The following is a 20,292-nucleotide window of genomic DNA, read 5'->3' as shown; positions in this document are numbered from 1 at the left end:
TGGGTAAGTAAACGTTTATGCACAGGTTTGTCACTGCACAGCAAAACAATACAAACAGAAGAGAAGAAGGGACGCAGCTTGGTACAAGAACAAGAACAGAACTGACAATCAAGAGTGTGATAAGAAGCTGTTTAATTTATAACTTGTTTAATAATGTTGTCAGACCGCTAGTCCTGTCCAACCGGCTTTAAAACACAGCATGTGAGGGAATCTCACCTGATAAAATCCAGTTTGACTGCAGCATTAGGCCCCCAGGTAGTATCCCTGTCTGTTAGTTAAAAATGTGTTTACTTAAAGCTCAAACTGGAATAAGAATGGTTTGATGACATCACTGGGTAGAAAGCTCCCGGCGGGCCCCTGTGCAAGATTGACCTTTAAACTCTACTTCCACTCTAAAATGTGTTTTTACTTTTTATAACTTCACTTCCGTCTGAGCTTCACTGTGCAGAACGACGTATGTGCAGAGTCTGACATGATAACAGGCAGGTTTCACATGCATCTGCTGAAGTTTTTCTTCACTCACATTACATCTAAGTGTAATACTTGTATGTAAAAGGATATTGTTGTACTGATGTGTAATTTACACAAGGGTTTTGTAAAAAAAAAAAACGTCAAACCCCCGTGCATTTTCACTGAGAATGGACTTTTGGGTGAAGTGGGACACTTCTGTTGAAGTGACAATGGCATATTTATTCAGTTTGGATTTATAAATGAAGCAGTGGGGACCCCAGAAACCTTTTATAGAGACGGATGGGCCAGATAGGGCCACGGAAAATCTTGGGGTTGCACCCCAAAACCAAAAGCCGTAACTGAAATGAATGAACGCTGTAATATGTTTCTGGTATAGTTGAAAACTATGTCAACATGAGATTTCAGGAATTGCACGCTGTACTTTATTGCTCTTTTATTTGACAGTTGATGTTACTAACTATCTCATGTACATAAATTCACCTATAGTTAACATTCATGTATTGTGTATCTGTATGTAGCCTGCACATGTTAGACGTTGTCCTTCAAATAGAATGGATGTCGTTAGCTTTACATTACATTTAGCTGACACTTTTATCCAAAGCGACTTACATTTTTGCTCTATACACCATAGACACAGCAATGGGGAGCAATTTAAAAGACAATTATGGCTACATCTTTTAATTTGAAGGAGCACATTGATTGTGAGGAACAAAACATTGACAGGTTTATGAAACACCACACAGAGGCCTCCAATATCACGCATACACGACACGCTTTGATCAGAGAAACGATCTTCACAAATAAACACCACTTTATAATTTAAATAAGCGTGAATGCAATCGGCATAAGTAAAAAGCCCACGTTACTAACTAAAGTGCACGAGCAGGGTATTTGCAAAACGTAATTTATGACAGTTATGAGAACAAAACGGTCAAATCTCTTCAGGCATCTCAACAAACACCCTTTGACTTCCAGCCGGGGGAACGGGAAGTGCAAAGATAACGAACTCATTTCAGGGTTTTAGGACTCATTCTACTAGAAGAGCTTTTTTTCTCTTATTGCTTGCAGGTTATACAGGCTTTTAAAAAATACGTCTTAAATCTTGATTTTACGTAATATTTGTTACAACTGATCCAATTTCCCTCTACTTTTACGAGTAGATATATTTCAATATTAACGTTACTCATTATAAACTGGATTTGGTGTGTCTTTTACTCTCACTTACTCTCACACACACAAAGAGAGAGAGAGAGAGAGAGAGAGAGAGAGAGAGAGAGAAACTTGTCAACACAAAGCTTATGTCGGCAGCGAGGGAGCGCGCGCGTCTCATCCAGACGGTCACATCATCCCCTCCCGCCCTCGCGCTCTCTCTCTTTCTCTCTTTCTCTCTCTCTCTCTCTCTCTCTCTCTCTCTCTCTCTACGGGATGGCTCAAATCAAATGCGGAAGTTGACACCCAGGAAAGCCGCCGCGGCCAAAGATGAGTGTTGACATGACAGTTGAGCTGTAGCGAGGAGAGAGAGAGAGAGGTGGCGGCGCGTCGGTGACAGCGAGGCGGCGAGAAACCGCGAGGAAACACCGGGAGCACCACGCCGCGGAACCGGACTTCGGACCCCCGCTCATGGCTTCCCTGAACAGCGCCGAGCGACGGGCTTTCGCTCTCAAAATCAACAGGTACAAGGTCCCGTGGGTTAGCTACGTTTTGTTTTGTTGGTAGCAGGTTTAGTTTGAGGAGTGAGTGAACTCTTGCTGCCTTCCCAGAGGTACCGGGAGGGTTGGGGTTGGGAGGGAGCTCCGTGTTGACAGTTGGAGAGGATTCAACAGCGGAGCAGGCAGCCACATGTTATGAATGTTAATGCTGCAGGTTCGTCACACACAAAAAAAGGCAGCCCGGAGGATAAGAAGCAGCTATAGCAACTTTTCCAACTTTCTCACAGGCGTTAGGACACACAGCTAGCTAGCTAACTTCTGGTATTGGTGACAGCCGTGTGAACACAGTTAGCCTCACAACTCTGTCCAGTATCATTTCCTCCCCACGAGGACGCTGACTATATTTATGGGGTCTAATATGATCATTTCCTGTGCTGTGTCAGGTCCGACTGGTCCGTTTGGAGCTGCTTATGAATGAGGAGGGATGTGGTCACTAGTTCCTGCTGTGACACTGACCAGGTGTGGAGGAAGTATGCACATGGAAGTCTATTGTGTCTCCTCTGTAGTGCGTTTTTATTTAAACAAATACTCTTATACTTCCTATGATAAGCAGCACAGCCATGTGGGCCTACTGTCCTGGGCAGGTCCCTCTGAGTACTGGCCTTGATGCACATTTTAGGTGTGATCTTGCAGCTTAAGGGTTTCTGATGTTGGATTTGTTTTTGGTCAGACTTTGAGATGGTGGATGTAGCTATTTATTTTCATCACCAACGATGAAAAAGTCATGCAAAAATGTCTCCGAAAATGGTTTAAAGTAGAGCAGCGAGTATCGAAATGACCGATCAATCGGCTAGCTGTTTTCTTGATTCTTTGGAAAGATGATGTCTTCAGATTCTATGTTTTGTCTGACGGCGGTCTCCAACAATTCAAAAGCAAATGTTTTTGTGAGTGTGACATCCTTCAACCACCACCGCCACCACAGTGAATTTACCAATCCCTTGTTTTTGATAGCCAGGAGAAATCCTGGCGCCGTGCTGTGCTGTGCAGAGCTGAGCTCAGCTGCTGAGGGATCTTGGGGTCACAGTCTGAATCCAGTGATGAGCCAGCAGAGGGGCTGGTTGATAGATGCTGTGGCAAAGCATGGGGTTGTGGAATGTGTGGTTGCAAAGTGTTAAACAGCACAGCCAGTAAGCGATGATGCAAGAGACAATTTATACTTGTTGATAGTGATTTCTCAAACTGTTGTTGTAGTGAGGCAATGTGAAATAATTGTATATCGACTCAGCAATCTTTTGAATAGAGTATTATGTAGTATTCAACTATCTTTTTTTGTGTGGTGTTGTAATGCACACACACAAATAATGTCAATACCTCCTGGAAATGGACTCTGACTCAAAGGTGGTTCATTTTAGGTAGTGAGAAGATATGAGGGGATGAGGGGGTGAGGGGAGGGATGATGTGCAACAAAGGTCTACAGACCAGACCCGCTGACATCATGATTACACGGTCAGTACCTTAAACACCCCGGGCACTAGGATGCCCCGATATGTGTCATTTGTAGAAACCATGATCCAACATCAAACTGCAGGTTTGGTCTCTGAGGGGAAACGACCTATCGATAATCATGGCAACAAAAGCCTGACACAAACAAACCGCTCTGACAAAGAGGAACAGTGGACATATTTGGAATATATGGAACTAAGGCAGGCATTCATTATGTTACAGGCTGGAAAACCTCTTTAACTAAATCAGCTCATATTTGTGGAGGTGTTATTTCAGGGTTGAATTAATAAGGAATGTTCTTTTGTCTGCCTTTTACATTTTCTATATGAGCAGTTCCTCTCTGGGTCTCTCTATCAGGATGGAGTGTGAAGGAAATCCTGCACACGTGGACACTACACTGTGTTGCTTCGGGTTTCACTTCGCTTTTTTTCCTTTTCTTTTTTTGTTCACGGCAGTTTGAAATCAGGAAATGTCTGTTTCTTAATAAGCCCTTCAAAAGGGCAATGGCAAAGAGGTGTGAGAGAATATGTCAAGTCAAAAAATTTAAAACACGATGGTGTAGCGCAGTGTTCAGTTTTGGGTGAGCAGGTAGCTGAACACTTGATAGTCCACGGATGGGGTTGAACATGGTGTTACTACTTACTAGCATATGGTAACAGGTGTGGGGACAGCTGTGGACGTGGGGCCCGCTGTGGTTCAATCCTCCTTAGCGGCAGGCGGACCCAGATTGAGTTACATCTGATTTCCTGTGGGCTCTGGTTAATGACATCTGTTAAGACTTGTGTGGCTGTTGGTGGCCTTTTTGAGTGATGGGGTGGGTAGGGTGTTAAAAAAGACCCTACAGAAACTGTAGATAAATGACTTTCCCTGTATAGTCAATTTAATGTTTTTGCCACTCTTTTTTTTTTCTGTCTTGGGGCCAAATGACTGCTGTGTTTATGCGTGCCTCCCTCTGACAGGAAGCTGAGCCGTGATGATGCTGATAGCAGCAAGACCCATTACGTCTGGAGACATATGATAGTATGAGACACACAGTGGGGGCATCCCTTTGCTCTGCTTTCCTGTCGTGCACACCACACGCCACTTTTCCTGCGTTTCTTTTTGGGCTCAGCTGAGGGAGAGAGGACTTATAGGGGAAAACATATAGGGGGGAGGTTTTCTTTTTTTCGGCTATAACATGCAAGCTGAAGGAGCCACCTGCCCTTTTTGACTTGATAATAATGGTGATAATAGGGATAATAGTAGACTGCCTGGGTGAGCAGAGGAACGTGCCTGGTGGGAGTCACGTCAGGAGGAGTGAATACAGATAATCACGATTAAAATTATAGATCTGCCTATCTGAGGAGGAGAAGGATGGGAGGCTATTAATCAGAAATGTAGCCATGAGAAGCATTGCAACTGCAGTTTTATAATAGGATTCAATCTGAGGAATGCTTGGCCAATGATTCCAGAAATGCTGACAGGAACACACCATATGCACACACAGCAAGTGCAGGCCTGCCATAGACAGCATGACGTGACAAAAAAGGGGCCAGTCTCTTTCAATACGGAGGGGATGATAAAAGGTTTTCACTGGGGTGAGACCTCTAAAAAAATCACTCATCTTTTAAGAAGTGCTCCTTCGGCATGTTGCACTGTATTTACAATGTCAAAAGGAACATAAAACAGCTGATGATATTCACATTAAAGTCTTAACAGCATTACTGACAGATTAGAGGTGTGTTTGATAGCGCACAAATCCTGGAAGTAGTGGGGTCACACACACAAAGCTGCTTTATCGAATGCTATTTAATTTTAATTAACAATGAATTTTTGTTTTGGCCTTTGAATAGAAGAAAGTGTCTTTTCTATACGGGATGATCTAATTAGCACAGTGGACACGAGGTCTGGGGTTATGCCAATATCACAACCATCAATCTGTGAAGGAAACTATTAATATATTCCTGGTTAATCTAACATTTATACATTCAACATACCTTTGTTGTCTAGTAATATAAATGAATGATATAAGTGATCATCCAAAGATGTTCAACTCTTTTCACGAATAATTATCATCCAACTCAGTGTTATGACACGACATAGTAATGTTGTCGTTGCTGTAATTGATGTGCCTGATATGAATTGGCATTATTATTATTTATAAATATGAAAAAATATATTAAATTATTAAAAAAACACAGGATAATAGTGCCAACAAATGGTGCCTAATGTCTCATCGGCCCTGATTTATAGCTGGAGTTTGAGGTCAGTTGTAATTCCCCGCAAGCAGGTGTTTGAAGAGAGCCATCCTTATTGTTGATTGCCTATTCTAATTATATCACATGAAAAAAGACAAACATTTCTGGCATCAGGCTTTTGTGATCATCTTGAAGAGAATATGTTTTGTGCACACAAGAAATCAGGTGACTCAGAGACATCAGGCGAGGTCATACAGGAAGTCAGACACACGTGCACTGTGGTAAAACTTAAAACTGCGTATACATGCAGCAGGTTGGTCATCAGATTCCACCCTAATCCGACCCATATTGTGGAACCATTGATTGCCTCATTTAAGTGTATTTAATTTAGTGATTACAACACTACATTATTATTCTCTGTTGTAATAATGAATAACCATCAACATGACCAAGATGATGTTATGATTGTAGTGGCTGCACTGCCAGAAAAGGGCTCTTCTTTCTTTTTGGAAAACAACCTTAACCACACAGTATGATCTCAGAGTGAGATGGAATTAAAATTCTTATTACTGCGCTGTAGGTATTCAGTTTAGCCTTTTTAATTTTTTTCATTGTGCGCGTAAGATGTTTGGGAGCCTCCAGTTGCAGCCGACACTGGCTTTCTGATGCTGGGTCTGCTCACATTATATTTTAGGACATCATCACACCCGACAGTGGTGTTGAAGAATATGCCTCTCGGGGAAGGTCACTACGGTCATTTTCAGAGATCTGAGGCATGACATGACCTGATGAGGCAAACAAACCTCAGAAGCTGCGTTTGAGGCCAACAAAGTCAACTTCAATAACAGCTGTTTTTACAGACGGGTTCAGATCTGTATGAGAACAAGATGGGCTTCACTGAGCCTTTCATATTCAGGCTTCTTGACCTTTATTCACCAATGACCTTGACCTTTGTGTCCTCTCAGCTAAAAGTTTGAGAGGGACAAGTGTTGTTGTCATTAAAACGTTTGATCCATGACAATAATTCATAACATGTTCAGGTTTAGGGGTTTCACAAAAAATTAATTATGTTATATTATATATACTTGGTTGAGGACACAAGCTGCTTTTTCTATAATTTCACCAAATGCAAAGCTCTGCTTTTTGTCTTCCTGATAAAAGCAGCTTTGGTTTTATGTAACGGAGAATGCCAAGACAGGGGCCCGTTAAAGAGAATGACAGATGCTGTGTTTGTCTGCTCATGGTATGAAATAATGTCTGCTGGGGCACTGCTAGCATGTGCTGGCTACAGTTTTACTTTCCTGGTATTTTCAAACACAGATCCTGAATGTGTCAGCTTTGCAAGTAAGCAAATGTAACTCTGTTACTCCCCTGAGTCTCGGGTAGCACAAGAATGGTCTCTCACTGGAATCTGGGTTCTCAAGGCGTTTATTATTGTTATTATTTTGTTCTCGTTGCGGGAACTGTATAGCCTGCTGGGTGTGCGCTCTCCCGATTTTCCCTGCCAGCGTCCACTCTGCTGCTCTGGCAGACTCCGAACCCTGCATTCCCGCTCCATCCGTTCCTCCGTTGCTACAAACATTTTTAATGGGGAGAGACACAATTCAAGATTGCCTTCAGCTGAGGCTGAGACCTCATCCCGGCCCCATTCCCTGAACCACTCCCCTCCGCAGCTGAGCCCAACCACGCCCCGTGTGTAAATGCAAAAAAGATTCCCTAATACAAAGTGTAAGATTGGTATGGGTTGGCATGCATGAGCGTTGAGCTTTGCGTCTCCAGTGGCAATGACAGATGTGGAGGGAGTGCACTACATTAGTGGTGAGGTGTCTGTGAGCTCAGTCTGCACACGGGGAAGGGCATGTTTCTTTTGAAGTCAAGTTATGAGAAGGTTTTACAAGGTTTAAATTGCCTTGGGTACAAGCTCAATACACCCATCTGCCTCGAGCAAGAAAAGGCTTTCTTGTTTGCGGCAGTAAATAACATCGGAATCACGTGAATCTCAAAGTGAAACCCGCTAAAAAAAACAATAAGACCTAACAGGAGATGTCTGAGGCAGAAATCATAACAACGTCAACTACTCCTCTCCAGATACCTGCTGGGTTGAGGCTGTGAGGAGGATTGTCGTTCCTTGTGTTAACCTTAAGCTTTCTGGAGCTTTAGTTTCTTAACTACAGCCCCTTTAAGCTCCACGGACTTATGTGATTTGACACATTTTGTTCCAAGGAGTTGCTCAGCACATTCCTTTCGAGACGTTGGCGTAAAAAGTGGGCGTTTGAACTGAAGTGACCTTAGGTTTCTGATGTGCAGGTGCCAGGTGGGCTGCGTGTGTGAGATCCCTCGACAATCAATTTCCACGTGGCGATGCATATGTACCGCTCTAGTAAACCTGCGTTGTGCTTGTACTGAGCAGACTTCAGGTGTTTGTGCAGTAAATGCCTGCCGCACCACCCCTTTTCAGAGCTGCAGTCTGCTCCATGAGTCATATCGGGGTTAAGTGTGTGTGCATGTGCGTGTGTCCATGTGCACGTCTGGTCATAGTGGAAACCAGCATGTTATGTGTGATGCAATAGACTTCACCAGATTAGTTTTCATATTATGCCATTCACAGCCATATACTTATTTTCATTGTTGTGGACGTTTACATGACAGTGGATGAGCTAGGTGTTGAAATAAAACGGTGCTGGACTTTGCTCTTTGTGTAAATTTGTATACTGCTCTCCCACCCATGCCATAACCTTTCCTGGCATACAATTATTGCATTGACTCAGCATGTTTAGTGATTGACAGGAGGGGCGGCAAAGTGTTATAAACAGAACGTGCATGAATGCCAGACACAAATAGGGAGCGTTGTATTTATCAGTGTGCCCCGTTCAGATTGAAGTGCAAACTGTCAAACGCTGCCAAACACTTGGTGAAATTTGTTTTCCTATGTTTGCATGAAGCTGAGAGACTTTTTACAACATGCTTCATGACTCTGCCGCCTCAGTGGTTTTGATGCTGGCAGTCCTCCATTGCCCTGGTGTTTATTGGTTTGTAGTGGTAATTAGTAACAGGGCTGTCGTAACAGTGGCTGTGGGGACTTGATGAACCCATGAGATTTACCACAGGGGGAGCAGTCGGGAATGTGACCCATTTACTTAAGTCTTTGCCCTCTAACTCTCCCCTGTGTGGCAATGTTACAGCAAACTGTTTTTGATGCTGGCACACACAGAAATGCATGTACACATATGAGTGATTTGAACGCAAACGCACCAATCGACACAAATGGTAAACACATATATGACGCATGCTTGTGCACACAGAACTGGCCTTTCATCGTTGAACCGCAGAGGATAAAGCAGTCATTGTGCAGTTTGGTAGGGCTCAAATGATATGGTAGATTAATTGCAAGGGAATAGACAATGCTTTAGCGCAGCGTCGCGTAGAGATGAATTGTGGGCAACAAATTGGGGCACTGGCTTTGTTCTTGTCCTCCTCTGTTCTTTTTCAGAGGGCTATGGGCACACACACAGGCTCATGCACACCATCCCCAACAGCCCAGTATATTTGAATACTACTCCATTCCTATGTCATGTTGATTTCCTGCTCAGTCTGACCCTTAAATCAGAACACCCTATTTATTCTGCTACCTTCATGGCTGCTAGCCTGCCAAAGCCTTTACACAGCCAGCAGAGATGAGCTTCTGGGGAGAGAGCAAACAATCATTTGAATGGACTCACCGTGACTGACCAATTCAAACTAATCTGAGTACGAACAATGGTGGAATTGCTGTTGCATCTCTCATTAAGATCTACTGTGTGCATGCATGTTGGTGGAATTGTACAAAAGCTATGAGGTCGTAGATATTTCAATGTCCATTTCTTAGGACGTTTTCAATCAAATAGCCCACAAATAAGATATACTAGTGTTGTAACTATCATCTTCTGCCTCCTGAACACAACACCTTATGACTTCCCATGTGTCTTCCATGTTTTGTTCCAGGCATTCTTCTGCAGAGATCAGACGACACTTCAGTGGGACCAATGTCACTCAACACAGCCGAACGAACTCCAACGCTTCGGCCTCAGTGTCCCTAAATGTGGTGAGCTCCCCTCTATGAAAAGACGCAGTGGCTTTTAGAACTTAGTTATTTTAATCCGGCGCATATTTGTCACATTATCACAGATTCCCAGCCACCTAGGATGGAAAGGATTACTAGTTATTTTGTGCCACAGCAGGCAAGTTTCAAGCTAAATGCGAAAAAGCAGCATACTTTGCAAATAACAAATGTCCTTTGTTTATGGACATAGTTACTCAGTCAACACGTAAAGAAGGTAAGCAGACTAAAAATGCAAAATTTTTATACAATGCTGCTCCATTTATTACTAGAGATTTGATGCTAGTTGAGGAGAGTTTGGTGACGAGGAGGTCAGCGCAGTGGTTTGTTCTAATACTGCACTCACACAGCTTTAGTGTTTACACTCACACCACCACAGGGGCTATAAGCAGATCTTCTTCACATCCACTTTACTGTCATTAGTGCTGAGAATGTCTGACTCTGAAGATTATAGTTTGAATCATAGCCAACGTAAGTTGCTGCTTTTGCAAAAAGCATCTGTCTACTTTTCAAGCTTATTTTTTTAGGAGGAATATTTCTGCCTCTTGCAGTAAATGAGATGAGGACGGCCGAACACGCTTTTGTTAAAACTGGGCTGACGCTGCCTGTAACCTAGTACCTCCTAGTTTCTGCAGATAATTATATAATAAATGCCGGGTTGTTTTCTTGCCTCTTCAGTGGAAGCCTGGCAGACAGTTGCTGAGTGATTCCTTCTCTCTCTCTCTCTCTCTCTCTCTCTCTCTCTCTCTCTCTCTCTCTCTCTCTCTCTCTCCTTCTCTCCTTCTCTCCAGCAGAATGATGCACAGTAATCCTTTGCAGGGATTTGTTCCCACTACTCTCCAAGTCTCTCAGTGGTACCCTCTGAACTTCTGTCTCTGCCTCTGAGATGCATCTACGCTTCTGTCAGTCTTCCTGCCTTTCTTTTCTATTCCTGTCTTTCCCTCACAGTTCTTCTCTCTTTGCCGCCCTACATCTCTCTCTTTTAAGTTTTCTAAAGCTCTCAGGCGCTAAGTCTCCTGACATATCTGTGTGCATGGCTAACTGAGCTGCGGCCCTTTTGATAGTCCGCCAGTGATGATCCTGGAGCTCGTTAGCTGACTGGGTTTGAGGAGAAGTACTTGGACCGTCCATCCCACCCCAGCTTGTGGCTTGCAACCCGGTTAATCGCTAACCTGCTTGGGATATGGGTCACTGCCTTGGCTACCGACGGGCGCTAGATGGGGCCTGTTTACCTTGCAGCTTACATAGGCAAATCTTTAATATGGCCGGATTTGGGATGCGGGAGAGCGTTTTTTAATACTATAATCTCTGGGATGATAGTTTCCCATTATTCAGCAGTCGCCTCGAGCACACTGGTGAGGGAGAGATGTTTGTTGAGAGGAGGGAGAAGGGAGGAGTGGAGGATCACTTTGTTGACTATCATAATTCTCCCTCTCTATTACTCCTGCTATTTTTAGTGCCTAAATATGAGGAATGTTGACGAATCGGTGTTGTCATTTTCATATACAAATTGAGAGATTAAGGAAAAAAAGCGACACGATTGCAACGTATGCGTGTGTGTGTGTGTGTGTGTGTGTGTGTGTGGTTTCTGTTCCTGTCTGTTGAAACAGCGGTTGATGGAGGGACGCCTTGCTTGATGTCACTTCCTCTTATGTCTTGTGGTTTCCCCCCCCTTTCCCTTCAACTCTAAACTGCAAGAGGCTTTGCCTCAAACGGCTGTCAAAACTTCTTGTAGGCTCAAACAATCCGGCTCAATTTATACTTAAAGCTATAAACAGCTCTTCCACTATTGGTAATGCTGATTGTTTCCTCCCAGATCTCTTGGAGTTCTCAGCTTCTAGGAATATGAGGATAATTTTACAGAGGATCCGTGCACTGCGTTGTGGCTGCGTTTTAACAAAAAGTATTGAGCGCCAGTAGGTGCACAGTGTAGGTTCCCATTTCCGGAGAGCGCCATTTTGTTCACTTCCTTTTTTATGGTTCAGTTTTCAGATTAGCGCAGGGTAAGTCTCCACTTTCCTTATGAACACAGCTGCCGTTTAGACATACTTTAGAATGAGATTATTGGTAAACTTGATTGTCTTTTAAATATTGCTATTCGGGTCAAATAGGGGCAGTAGACAATGTTTGTCATGACTTCTTTAAGTGTCTGTTTTCCGTTCCTGCTCATCTTTGCCAATGCACATTGAGAACAGTGGTGTTGGTAGATATAAGTTTTTGTTTTTAAATGGATAAATGTTACGCAATTGTGGCTCCAATCGTGATTGCAGATATTGGTTTTAAACAATGTGTAAAGCTTATTTCATTAATGTATTGTTGCATGTGTCTGCACATAATTGTATCAGTTGTAGATTGTTTTTTCCTGCATGGAAGCATTTTGCAAAGGCGCCAAAAACAAGTAAGCGGAAAGAAACTACTTTGGCTGTTGTTTCTTACAAACTACTCTCATGACTCCACAGAGCAGGCGTTGATCAGATGCATGCATAGATTTGCATTAATTTGTTTTTTGTTAGCCTCCATACAAGACAAAAAAAGAGGACATGCTAGAACGATTGTTTGAACTTTGAGGCAGAGAGCCAGAGAAGTGCACATATGGAGAACGCTGACATTGTGGAGACGCTGTTAAAGATCGCCTCCTCTATAGAAAGGAGGCGTTGAAGGTTTCTTCTGTATTGAAGACCTGCCATTTAGCATGATAATGATACAGTTGTTCCATCTGGCTGTCTGTGTGTTCTTCCTTACTGGCATTGGACGCTGATACTAACCCATGTAGCAGAGAAAAATATCCCCTCGGGTGAATTGATGTGCAAAAACATGTCTGAAGGCAAATGGAATTTGCCCCGAGTGCAGCAGTGACTCGTCTTGTTGCTGCAGTTATCGCTACCTCTCCTGTGTGCACATATTATTTGTTAGTGGGCGCGACAGTGACTGGCTTCACTCTGTATTTTTCTCTGCGTCTTTCACACACGACCCATTTGTCATGCAAATGCTTCCTGTGTGGGACAGTGTGCACCATTACAAGCTTAAATATTCATTTTGGATACTACTTTTTCTCTTTGAACACTGTGCATTGTATATCTTGAGAGACTTTGACAAATTATTGATAACTTGGGAAGCTTTCAGTATGATTTTGTGATAGAAGTTTAGGTCCAAGCTTTTGCCTATATCAGCTACACAGCCTGCCGACTGTAATCAGATTGGAGGTCTGCCCAGTTTGCTGCCCCTATTCACAGAAACACCTGCTCCATGCAGGTTCCCAGCTCCCGTTTGTGGAGCCGGCCGGGTGTTATCTCATCAGTTGTGTTTTTTTTCCCTTTGAGCTCTCTCTAATGATGAAATGTGGGTCTGTTCTTCCCCTTTGAGTGCCAGTGGGAATTTGTCTCACTGTGTACGCTGATAGTTTGAACAGTATGTACTGATTTCAAGACCCAAATGGGAATTTCAGCCCGTTTTCACTGGACATAAAAGTGATTACAGCGTTGCCTTTGATCTGCTGTAGCTCTTAAGGTTGATAGATTTTGCCTAAAAATAGGTTCACAGAAAAAATGTCCTTGCTGTCTTATGCGGACCAGTTTGTTCCAGTTTCTATTTTAGTTTGTGCTCCAGTCTTTTATCCCACAACAGGTATGAGGCATTAGAAAATAATCATGATTCAACATGTCTAGTCCCACCCCCCTTCTGTTCTTTTCTTTTTCTTCCGTACTTCTCTGCACTATGTGGACTGTACAAACTCATCAATCTTCTTATAGCTTTTCGCAAACAATAATCTATTTCTTTGTTGGCTTGATTTATCTTTTATATTTCTAAATCATGGAGGGTAATCCTTATAAAATAGATGTATCACTATTTGAATGGCTAAATATATATAATTATTTTTTATTAATAATAATACTTTAACTTTTGTTTCCATTTAATTAATGATCTATTTATGTTTCACCTATTCCTAGTTATTATGTAATTATGCAAAACAAATGGATGACATGATTTCACTGAGAATAAAAATAAGATTTTAAAAACAGGATGAGACTATATTTGAACACATACTGATGTGGTGTTATTTAAACAACACCACATGAATTGGTTGCAACTTGCTGTTTGTTTAAAGTCTGCCACTATAGTTAACATTTACTCTTAAGAAGTTCTCCACTCTACTCTATAAGGATCTTTAAACTGCACTTTAGCTAATACGTCTACCCATATGTTCCTTATATTGTGATATCCATTGCTGTGTGTCCTAATTCTTCCCTTCCTTCATCCCTTCACTCTGCAGCCTCAGTCGTATGACGCGGTGGAGCCCTTGGACCTCGAGGAATTCCTGACGTCACAGTTGAGAAGCGGAGACTCGGCCCTGATGCAGGAACTTGGAGACTTCCCGGAGGATGACCTGAAGGTGGAGCAGGTGGAGAAGGAGTGTCGCACTGTTAGACACTCTGTCCCTGAAGATGGGTGAGTCACTGGAATTTTGACTGTAAAAATCCTCCCTGAAATTAAATTGACTTGCTTTTACACCCTTTTGTTCAACCTTCTGATTGCATAAGATGTTTCACTGCATTGTCAGTTCTTAAGTCTATGTGGAAAAGTTAATATTTATACTTGAAAGTTACGACGAGCTTCTTTGTAAAAGATAAACAGAAATAAAGTATAAAAGTCACTTACTTGGCATAAACAAATAAGGCAGAAGCTTAGATAAAGTTCGAAAAGGATTTCTTCATTTAGTCATACGTACTGCGTATAGACTTAAAAGGTTAGGTGAATCTATGCCATTGCAGAATAAGTAGCAATGTTAGAGGATATGTTTTAAAATACCTTTTAATGTTGTCAGTCTAAAGTTATTTAACAAAAACGTGCTATCTCGGCTTATTCAGAGCATTCAGTTCTGCACCTTGACCATGAAGTACAGATTAAGATAGAGGAGGAATGTAAAGTTTCCAGTTGTCTGTGAATGTTTGCATGCTTGTTGGCGCGAGAATGTGTGTCATCTCATCCTCCTTATCTTTCTCTTTTATAGACTGGAGTTGGATCCACATGTGAGAGACTGCGTGAAGAGTTACATTCAGCCGTGGCTCTTGGTCTCGAGAAGGTAAACTGTCTCCCACATGAACACAACGGTTACAATATCCAGGGCTCTCAGAACTGTGGAGGGCAGATGTTGCTGATGTTTTCACACAGATACCTTGACGGATACCTTAAAATGACAAAAGTGAATCTATCTTTGGAGTGTACAGTTTAGGAATGGAGAGCTAGATGTACTCCACGCTGCAGTATTTTAACTAAAGAGCTTTAAAATAAAAAAAATGCCCTCACTAGTATCTTAGCTGTCACACTGAGCATCGGGTGCCAACTGTCTGAGAAGTTGCACGTGTCTGTGAAACATATCAGGCCTGAAAGAGCCTGATAAACATTAAACACTAGGATCTCCTATCTGATATGTTGACACACACACACACACACACACACACACACACACACACACGCATGCAATACTCGCAATACACTATGTTACGTAAGAGTTCTGTTTTTGTTGTCTAGTTTGATTACAAGTGAGAGAGAGGCATATCCGTTGACTTGTATGTGTATTTAGTTGTCTATGTCGTTAACTGTGTGTGTGTGTGTGTGTGTGTGTGTGTGTGTGTGTGTGTGTGTGTGTGTGTGTGTGTGTGTGTGTGTGTGTGTGTGTGTGTGTGTGTGTGTGTTTAGGTGCCAGGGCGATGGCTGGAGTGCGTACTCGGAGCGAGCAGGCCTAAACAAACTCCTTCAGAAACAGACCTTTGAGTCCGACGTTGAGCCAGACAACCAGCAGAAGCCAGTAAGAAACACATACAAAGACACCGTCTGACTATTTGTTACTCAATAAAAGAGAAGTATTATCCTCATTCAAAAGCCTTCTTCAGAGCCGGTCTTGTGCAGTATGACGTGCACAGCGTAGCCACACTGACTGAAGAGGGAAAGAAGTGAAGAATTGTTTCAGTCCTGTCCTCAACTATTCTTAAGACCCGTCTTGCTTCTGCTGTGTCTGTCTACTGTTGTGTATCAGGACCGTTTTATAAGATCATATTCCACATTTGCTTGTTGTTGAAACAGTTAAGCTAGGCCCTCTGTTTAGGTCCCATTTAAAGTGAGAACACGTAATGGACATAGCCCAGCCCTGACACAGCTTTATATACTGTAATAAGTTTTATTATTTGGATTAAGTTGTCCAAATGTAGGAATAGATTTTTTTATTTATTTATTGGACTATCGCACATTTGCATTCTGAGAAGTTTTGCCCTCATGATTCACTCTTATGTGAAGCTAGAGCCAGGAGGGGATTATTTTCTCTATCTTCTCATCAAAAAATTGTCAAGAAAGCAGTAAGTGCATTTCCCAAAATGTCAAACTTCTAACAGAACTACAAATAAAAGCTTTGTCCTTTAATGCAAATACGTTGCACATAGTTAAAGTTATAGTTTCTTTTGTGAGAGTAAAGTGAGAGTAAAGTCATTAACTGGGAGCAGTGTGGTAGTCCATTCTGATCAAGGCTCGAGAGACGATGTGGTTACTGGATGTGAAATGTGAGGGAGGAGTGGGAGACTGGGCTGGGGGCGCTTTAATAGTGCACACAACGGTGTTTTGTTATTCCTATCACTCTTCCCCTGCAGCGGCGCTTTCAAGTTTACTCTGTCTGGCTTACACTGAACTAAACCTGAATATTATTAATTCTAACTCATGTGGCCTCTGTGTGTTTTAGCTTGACTTTCGAGGAAATGTTGTGGTTTATTGTTTTGTGATATTCCTTTTGTTTATATTCTGCTGTCCACGTTTTTCAAATCAGTAGCTTACGTCTGCATGCCTCAGTCTTTTACTTTCATCACGGATCCCTGCCTCAGTAGTCGACTGGCATTATTTGGAGCCAAGTTCCCATCCTCTCTCACTTCCCTCTCTCCTGCTCTTTTGTCTCACCGCGGCCAAATCCCTAGCTCCCAGCATCAGGCAGTCCCAGCCAATCCAAGTCCCAGTGAGCGCTACTCCCAGCCGTCCCTCACCACCAGCCAGTCTCACCAGCCCCCATCCTGTCACCCCATCCTTGCCAATTCTGGTTAATCACCCCAACCAAAAGGCCCTTATTACCGCTGCGGGCTTCCCATGAGCTACATGCCAGAAAGAGAGCCACGGGAGGGGAAGAGAGGGAAAGAACGGCACTATTGTGATGTGCCATTGGAGCCCCGGCAGGGTGAAGCTCCACCAGGGTGGAAGCTCGGTCAGTCCTTGCCAGTGGTTTGGGAGCTTGGATGTGAGACTCATGGATGATGGGAATGAAAGAGACAAGAAGGATGTAGAATGGGAGCAGTGAGGTTATGCACTGCCCTGTAGCCGAGTCTGACTAATTCCATATGGTGCCAGTGCCAGCCGCAGTGACCTCGGAGGCTCCAATCAGTTAATGTTAACGCAGTTTAATATTAATTTATTTCTAATCAGGAATTAAAGGTCCTTCCTAGCTGTTGATATGTTAAATATCACTTGAGATAATGTACTTTTGTTGCCGTTGCTTCCCAAAGGACAGAGGATTTTAAAGCTAAGATGATTTATGTTAAAGTTGGAGTTTGGATATATTTGTATGAGGTGCTTGAGGTTGGTGGTACCAATACATCGACACCCACCGAGTGTAATAATTCTGTATATTCCAAACAACACAGCTGGCAATAAGGTGGAGCTCTCAAAAGCCAAAGGGCAGCATAAATATTTTACAGCAGAAGACATTTGTGCATATCTCAGGCTTGTTTCACCTTCAGGGCTGAGAGGTACATTTACATATCCCACTGCTATGTTAAGTTAGTTAATTAATTTTGGTCCAACAGGCCTGTGTTGTTGCTGGCAGGGCATTTGGATGTAAAAAATATGTAGCATCTCGCAAGCTTGTTTTCCACAGCTATTGTTGCTCTGGGTCAGCGAGCCTCTTTGCTTCCATCATTTTTGCCATCAGCCTGCTGGGAGATCTCTGATTACACAACTTGATCAGCTAATGTACAATGCATCAATATCGTTAGTGACGAGTAAGTCATACCACCATATTGTATGACAAAATTCAATGAGCGTATATCCCACATTCTTGCGTGTTCTCTACATGGAGTAAGCCTTGATCAGGCAAAAACACACAGGAGACTTTCATTGTCTCCAGGCCTAAACAGAAGCCGTCTAGACTGCGTAAATGCCTGTTAGCTGTTAGCTGTTAGCCGTTAGCTGTTAGCTGTTTGTTGTGCCTGCTGACAACATGGAGGCTGCGTTTCCAATGTACTAGATATTGTCGACGGTTCATAAAAGGCTGTGGGAGTATACAGTTGATCATTTGTGGTGATACATTTTAGTTTAGGTAGATTTAACCATGGGGCAACAATACAATGGGGTCGAGTATGGATGCCCTTTTCTTTTCCTGTTTACTCAAACCTCATAATTATGTAGTTTAACTGGAGAAAGAACAGGCTTTGTCCAAATATCCATCAATATAGTATCTGCACCCAATTCCATCAATGTCTCTCTAAATAACATCCTTCTGGATATTCTGCCTTAATACCTCCTCATTTTGCTCATCCTTTGTTTTTATTCCTTCTCCCCCTCCCCCTATTCTCTCTGTCCTCCCCCCAACTCCAACCCCTTACCCTCTCTCTCTCTGTCTTTGCCCCAGGTCACGTCTCCAACACTCACGGGGCTGAGTAATGACTCTGGCCGCACACTGACCTCCTCCGACTTTAACTTGCGATGTTTGACCCCGGACCAGAGAGTGGAGGGTCTGCTGGCCTTCAGCAGCCACGAGGACCTAGACCGCTTCAACCAGGAGGCACGGCAGGGGTACAGACACCCCGAGCTGTTTGCTCTGTACCCACCGGCCGACGAGGTGAGATATAGAGCGGGTTGGTACTCTTGCGCTGTAATATTGTACCAGCGCTGTCTCTGTTAAGAAGGCCTACGCACCAAGATGCAGACTAATGTGAGCGTCAATACAAAATAGTTCAAGTCATACAACTCCTCTCCCATAAATACAATGCTTTATTCCCCAACTGTTTTTGGCTCATTGGGGTTGGATATGAAGTTGTCTCTGGTTCTTCTTCTTATTTCCTTTTTTATTTTTTATTTCACCTCCCCCAAATTTACACCAGTGAATCTTGTTTAAGATATGTTATCTCCTCCAAATTAAATAACTGCTCCATTTTTCTTTTGCATGGTTTGAAAACGTTCTCTGCTATTGTGCTCCAGGAAGATGCAGTGGAGATCCGGCCCATCCCTGACTGCCCCAAAGAACACACTGGAGACCGCATCCTGATCCGATGCCAGGCCATCAAGTATGTCATACATTTTCATAATACTGTGGGGGGGGGATTTAAACAGCTGCCCTAAGATGGACCAAGAACCAACAGTTAACTGTTAAAAGGAAATTATTCCTACACCCCCTAGTTTATGAAAATGACCTTTTGCTCAGCATTTAACATACAGTGCATTCTTGTCTGTCACATCTGATTATGACTTAAATGTCTGAGTCATTTAAAAAGGCTTGCAGTAGATGTGACAGACAGCGCAGTATGGGAGAGTGGAGGAGGGCTGTGCTGTACAGTGGCTGCTGTTCTTCTCCAGAAAACCCCCGTCCCTCCCTCTCTCTGTGGGCTTTGGTCTCTTTCTCTTTATTTCTATCATTCATACACACATACACACACAGTTGCTCTGCATTTCACCCTTGATCTCACTCGTCCTTCTTGCATCCCATAAAACTGTGAAATGTTTGAGTTGAACTCATCGCTCCTCTTGCAGTGGTTTGGCAACTTTAGCCATCAGTGCAAACCTGTTATCTCTTACTGTGTTACATTTTATATATGTAAAGGGAATAACCAGAGCACTCCTGTTCAGTATGTTAAATATCTGTCTATTATTTAATAAGTAATGTCCTTTTCCTCCTTGGCTTCATAGGTTTGAGATTGACATTGAGCCCATATTTGCCACTATGGCCTTGTATGACTTGAAAGAGAAGAAAAAGGTAAGAACACATTGCTTCACAGTAGTCCTTCCAATTTCTAATGTTGACTAAAAGCATGTAATGACTTGTGTCCTTGAAACTTGTGTGACATGTTCGTCTTGCTACATACAGTACAGGGATAGGACACAATTACAAACCACTTACAGGACCCTGCAGCAGTAAATGCTTGTTTGGTGACATAAATGTCTTAATTAATAGGAGACAGTTGTCATTTAATTGCCAGTTAATTTTGAAGCAGTAATTTGTAGTTTTGCAATGCGAGGCAATTGTGTCTGAGTGTGTGTGCATGGGTGTGTGAGTGGCACATTGTAAAGCGCTTTGGATGAAAGAGTCGTAGAAATGCAGTCCATTTACCAAAGAATAACATGATGGCTGTCAATCACTTTGGAGGACATA

General features: G+C 42.8%; 1 protein-coding gene across 1 annotated transcript in view; it reads left to right on the top strand.

The window, feature by feature from the left end:
* Window positions 1–2,013: 2,013 nt before the first annotated feature.
* dock8 (dedicator of cytokinesis 8) overlaps window positions 2,014–20,292 on the top strand; it is a 48,597-nt gene continuing 30,318 nt past the window's right edge. The window contains exons 1-8 of the mRNA XM_079221917.1: window positions 2,014–2,144; window positions 9,782–9,881; window positions 14,167–14,342; window positions 14,905–14,976; window positions 15,594–15,702; window positions 18,556–18,765; window positions 19,125–19,210; window positions 19,830–19,896. Of these exons, the coding sequence (XP_079078043.1) occupies window positions 2,092–2,144; window positions 9,782–9,881; window positions 14,167–14,342; window positions 14,905–14,976; window positions 15,594–15,702; window positions 18,556–18,765; window positions 19,125–19,210; window positions 19,830–19,896 (873 nt within the window). The 5' untranslated portion in view covers window positions 2,014–2,091. The remainder of the gene's footprint in view (window positions 2,145–9,781; window positions 9,882–14,166; window positions 14,343–14,904; window positions 14,977–15,593; window positions 15,703–18,555; window positions 18,766–19,124; window positions 19,211–19,829; window positions 19,897–20,292) is intronic.

This window comes from Taurulus bubalis, assembly GCF_910589615.1.
Source record: "Taurulus bubalis genome assembly, chromosome: 8".
Lineage (NCBI taxonomy): Eukaryota > Metazoa > Chordata > Actinopteri > Perciformes > Cottidae > Taurulus > Taurulus bubalis.
Note: the sequence above shows the minus strand (reverse complement) of the source record. Positions and strands in the feature narration are given on the sequence as shown.